We start from the raw sequence: 6,000 nt of genomic DNA on the forward strand, positions 1-6,000 counted from the left end.
CGAGCGGAGCTTCAGCTGGCTGGTTCTTCCTGTTCCAGAATAGTATGTAGACACTTACTCCTCCAACCAGCTATAATCCTAGCGTCTACGCCTCTTCAGTATGTAGATGATCCCGCTTCCAGCCTCCTGACCACTGTCATCCCTCCCTCACACCTCCCTCTACCCACATCAACTTGTCAATCATACTTCCCAGCCCACTCCAACACCTTGAATACATACATCCTTTCTGGCCGGCACCTGCATCATACCATATTACCCTCGTAGTAGTTATTGGGAACTGACTGCCAGTGACTTGCCAGAAGCACGAGCCTTATCTTCACCATAGCACCATCATCAGCTTCAATGTACATGTGTTTATGTAGAGGCGCTATGGCTTTTATTTTTTTGAAACCTATCATTTTATTCATTCTCCCGTAAAAGCTATACTGGCCTAACTTCGATAGGCTGAAGAGCAGCAAAGTGTCCGAACCTTGCGCACGACACGATAATGTGGTGGGAGTGGAATGAATAACAAAGAAAATTGTTTACGACAAAGTCGTGCATTCGGCCTTTCACAGAATGTGCCTGTGCATAAGAATCTTTCAGAACTTATTCGTCTTGCTGGGCATATATTTGCGCTCAACACGCCAATGAACTATATACATTGGATGACGTGTAGCATATCAGTATCAGTCTCCTTTGATTTGTACTCTGAACAGGAATAGTGCTCGAGGAAAACGACCATCAGGACTTCTCAGAATGCAGTAGGTACAGTCGTCATCAAACTGAAGCCTGGTTTGGTCACCGCAGTGCTTCGCGAGCCACTGTCCTACTGCAGGTTGTGGTCGCTCGCCGTCTTCCTACTTCTGAACTAACTTACCCAGTTAATAATTGTGGGACACGGTTAATTATTGGGTCTCCAAACAATTCTACAGTTCCAACATTTTCGATTTCCATAAATCAATGTCAGAGGTGAAAGAAGAGATAAGTGAGAGAAGGAATCTCGGGAGCAATGCCTGAATCCCAAATCTCTGGAGTTGTAATCCCACATTCATCCACTCAGCAGCTGAGGCATATATGTCCCAACTGCTTTTATTGCTGCATTATTATCATTACACAAGGTAGGAATGAGACGAAGTAATTACATTTTTGTGGGTGTTTTGGAATGTATGCAAACAGAGTATTAACAGTAAATCGTTCATTGTGGTAAAGGAACTCCCAAAATCGTCAGTTACTGTATTTTGTTGTGCTTTATCTCGACAATCTCGTGCTAACGAAACAAACGGGTGACAAATATGCTCCATCACTTTTTTTTGCGCTGCGTGATGGGGTCACTAAGTTCACAGAGGAAAGTGAAATATCACAAAGACGAGAATTCAGCCTGCATCCTATTTCTTTGTACAGGACGCCTATGAAGTTATGTCAAAAGAGTATATTCTATATGGACGTAGTTAGATATAAAAAAATACGTATCCAAAGGATCAGTGTATGGACGATCACACCTTCCTCAGGTATCTATGTGTCTTGCTGTCCCCCTTGCTTTATTGCCGATCGTTCTAGCAATTCTGCTTAGAAAGACTTCCTCAACACTTGTGTCAATTTTCCATTAATCTTTCAACGTTGAGCCACATGAGGCTTTATTATTCTTCATATTCAGTTATTTGCGTGGTAAGATCAAAAGTTTGTGATGACGATTTCAAAAGGTTGTTGAGGTGGTAATATTGGGATTTCGTGGTAACCATTTTAATGTGGCTTTAAATGCTGAAGAACCAAATACAATCCGAGAATAAGTTGTTCATTAAGAAATCCACACATCTGAACAACAAAACGAGACTCAAGCTCCTCCCTTCTATAACCACACAAGATCCGTGATTGCCTTGTCATGGAGCTGAGATACTGAAAACGTCTGTTGTACTGAGAAATGGAAGTTCCCATTCATGTAAGCTTCAAAAGAATGTGGTCCTAACAGGTATTCTGATCACACAATATCCCACATAAGGTGAGGTAGGTTCCTTTCCAACTCTTGGTAATATGGGTACTTTCCTTAGACAAGAAAACAATTTTTTCCTGATCAAATAGTGGTATATGGCACATTTATACGTAAACAACACTCTTGAGCGAGACATGGCAGAAGTCGCCACAACAAAGTACGGTAGGTTACAAACCGTTGCTCCAGACTACTGTCAGATAATTCAGTAACAAACATGGGCCTAAATTCTTTCGTATTCATATTTTTTCAATATGTTCGTGCATTGTTGAACAAGATGCTTGAAGTCGAACTGCTCTTTTGCAAATGATTTTCATTGGAGACTGCTCATCTGATTAAGAGTGGGTGACACACGTTTCCTGTCACTTTTTATTGCTTCCAATATGTGGTCTTTCTTTGAGACAGCCTGAAAATACAGGACATTTATCTCAATCAGGCATGGCTACTTTACGAGGGGGACTGAGGTAAATGGTCTCATCATGTATTACATAGTTTTTCCTATCTGCAGATGTCCATGCACCCACGAATCGTCCACTAATCTCTCCTTTACAAGATGGATTCGGAACTCAAACACTGCAGCGCTGAAACAAAAATATAATTCTGATAACATTGTTTTTTTGCCATCTTCAGTGCAGGACTATCAATAAAACCTATTTACTTCCTCAGTTTTACTATGTCGAGAGCGATACAGGGACTTGTTGGACACCCTGTAGATGAAATAGACGTGCATAGTAACATGATATCTCTCTTTGTTAGTACTCTTACTTTGTGTTGACATGCCGCCTTACATAGCTCTGGGTAACTGAACCTGGGTAATGTGGGTAAACAACGCCCAGGCTCGTGATCCAGAGAAGACTTTGGATTCAGCTGCCTGCAGTGTACGGCCACCACCTACTTGCTGTCGTTTTCTTGCAGACGAGGAGTGGCAGCTGGAGGACAGAAGCCACGATACGCTCTCCGTGAAGACTGACTGCGTGCAGCTGTTGGTGAACGCCCTGGACCACCCCACGTGTCCGCTGGAAGACCTGCCACTGGAAGCCGTGAAGCAGCGCGAGCGGTGCCGCGAGCAGCTGTGGGACGACGTGGTGCAGAGGTCGCCCCACATACCCGTCACCAGCTACCTGGCCTACACGCAGAGGATAAACGTCAACCTCTGTCTGCTGGCCTGGATGGCGGTCAACTCGTACGGCATTTGTCAGGACGTCCCGTTTAGTATGATACAGTCCGTGCACGATGCTCGCTGCTATTTCGATAGTCCTCACGATCAAACATGTCTGCAGTCGAACGCTACAGACGCCATCTGCTCTGTTTCCAGAGCTATTCTGTTGCTAAAGTGTCGCGACTTTTCCTCCATCAGGACTTCCCATAATTGTACGATCATTATTTCCGCAGTTGGAATATTCCATAGTCGTAGCAGTGTACTGTATCAAAAGCTAACAGAAGAAACACTGAACTACAAAAACGGTTTAAACGACGCCACCTTGAAATACAAGGATTTTAAAATCGACAGCTTGAAGTCCTTAGAAATCTCATTTATACTAGTAAATATCATTTTCCGTTTTTCGACTGCCGGAGTATACATGTACCTTCCCCAGTTACGTAACTTACCTGGAAAGATATTCTTGTCCTTTCAGATCACGTGCATAACCCAGATCCTGTGTTCTGAGGTGGTGTATCGTATGGCAGGCGTCCCTGACTTACCTACAGCAGTGCTGATAGACAGCGCCCTCACACTTCTCAGCTGTATCTGGCTGAACTCATTCTGCTACCAGATGTATTCTTGTGTTCGCCATCTCAGGCTTCCTGACCAGCTACTACCTACTGAACTAAGCCAGTTATTCTGTCGTGAGGTGCTGTATGTGTTTATACCGTGGAGTATAGTATGTGTGGCAGCTGTTGCTTTGGAAAAGACGAGTAAATATTACCTGATCCACAGTCGCGTAGTAGTCCTTACAGGGATTTCATTGTCTGTGGCATTCAGTTTGGTTTGTCTCGGACTGCTTGGATACATGTACCTACGTACTAGGTGCTCCATGCGGCAACTCAAAATTTTTGATAACAAGAAATTTGCCTCAAAGAAGCAATGCCTTTTTATGTCAGTTAAAGCCATTATTTTAAGCGGAATAGGATTAATTATTAGAATTGGGTTCCACCAAGCTCAGGGCATAGCGCAGTTTGTGTACTATATGCATCTAGTTACGATGCTGCAAGGACCAGTGCTCTTCGTCTGTTTCGTTTGCAATGGAACGACGCTCCCCATACTGAAGAATAGGATACTTCTTTGGTGGAACCCAACCAATATCCCTGCAGGTCTAGAGCTGTGTTCGGCAGCCGAGAGGAATCTGGCCAGGAGAAACAATGAGCAGTCTCCCTTTTCAGAATCCTCTCTGTAGCCTCCTTCAGTATTTTTCCCAAATAACTGTCTCCACACTACACTGCATTAAACCCAGCAATAGAAATGGACTCTACCTGGTATGACAATATTAAATGTCATTAAATCTGATATCGTACAGCCAGTACTTCTCTTTCCTAACGTCCCCTTCATTTATAACTGTGTGCTTGTTTGTGAGTGGTAGCCTCTGTCTACCTATTCTAATGCACTACTTACTAAAATTGTTGGGAAATGCTTTGTGTATACAATAGGCTGCGTCAATCACACAGCCTGTTATATACAAGGAAAACGCAGCACGTTGTCGGAGGAATTCCCGTTCGTCAGTGTCATCTACCGTAGCGATGGTGCATTTCTGGACACATCTTCGTAGGACGTTTTTTCTCCGTTTTCCTTCGAGGATCTGTCTTTGCAGTTTGTCGGCTTTATTAATGTATAATGTATGGTATTAGTATATAACATTATGTCTGAAACAAGGAAATTTTCCATGTATGTGTGAAAGATGTACTTTTACATGATTTGTATTTCAAGTACCATGACAAGAGACATTCAGATACTTATAAAATCAAAAGAGAGGGGCCAATGACTGAAGTGGTGTGTGCATGAAAGTGTAAATGGGTTTCTTGAGCTTATTAGTGGTTCGATTACATAGAGTGGCTCAAACAAGTATAGTAATAAAGTAACACATGACTTGTTGTGTGAAATTTGGCTTGAAGTGAACGCAAAGTGTCGAATGGCAGAGTTATATGAGATTAGCATTACTGGGTTTGTGAGACAAGATGGTGATTTGTTAAGCTAGAGGTTTGTAAGGGTACTATGGCAGATGTTAAAAGTTAATGTTCCATGCGCCATTCTTGAGCAAGGAAGAACATTACTTAAAGTCGTATTTACAGAAACAGTACTGTGGAAGGATAAACTTGTGCCAGTACTGTGAGTCCTGGAAAACATGTGCCATAGTAGCTTCACTAGAAGCACACAGTACGCCGAAATTGTTGTGATTCGTAATCAATAGATGATCTCCCATTTGTTCAAATAAAACCTGAGTGAGCAAAGTAAAGGAGTGTGTGAATTTGGAATCCAGCTGAACTGAAAATCCTGTGATAAATAGTACTACGTGGAGTGATTTTCGTGAATTTTGCATTTACCAGGTACCCGCAGTGTTAACCGCGATTTTCGTACTGGACGCAGTGGAACCAGAGGGAGGCAGGTGCCAGGTGCAGCCCGCCAGGCCGCAGGCGGGCGCCGGCAGCTCAACAGATTCTGTAAAACCATTTGACTGAGATTTGCAGGCCGTGCGCCTCGATTCTGTCAGCGCTGCGCCAAGCCAACCCTGGTCCGCTTTGCCTGACGTCACAAGAGCGCGCCGCGGCCTTCTCTTTAGGTGGTGGCGGCCAGAGCCGACACGGGGCGCACTGGGGGCGCTTAGCGGCCCACCCAGACAAGTGTCCTGCACCACCGGTACACGCGTAAAGTCAGTCCGACACAGTGGTCGCCAGCCGAGCCTCGACCCGCTGGAAAGTATCGAACCTCATCGCTCCAAAGCCAGTAGTTAACGGCCTTCATGCTACCTACTTACCCCCAATCAAGAACCCAAGTTACGACCGCAGTACTGGGAACATTCACAGCCAAGTCCAGGAAATTACTT

General features: G+C 44.1%; 1 protein-coding gene across 1 annotated transcript in view; it reads left to right on the forward strand.

Annotated features, from left to right (window-relative positions):
* The window catches only part of LOC124553226, a 101,993-nt gene extending 96,358 nt beyond the window's left edge, over nucleotides 1-5,635 (forward strand). The window contains exons 7-8 of the mRNA XM_047127117.1: nucleotides 2,882-3,178; nucleotides 5,544-5,635. Of these exons, the coding sequence (XP_046983073.1) occupies nucleotides 2,882-3,178; nucleotides 5,544-5,635 (389 nt within the window). The remainder of the gene's footprint in view (nucleotides 1-2,881; nucleotides 3,179-5,543) is intronic.
* Nucleotides 5,636-6,000: the final 365 nt, after the last annotated feature.

This window comes from Schistocerca americana, chromosome 11 (genome assembly GCF_021461395.2).
Source record: "Schistocerca americana isolate TAMUIC-IGC-003095 chromosome 11, iqSchAmer2.1, whole genome shotgun sequence".
Classification (NCBI taxonomy): Eukaryota; Metazoa; Arthropoda; class Insecta; order Orthoptera; family Acrididae; genus Schistocerca; species Schistocerca americana.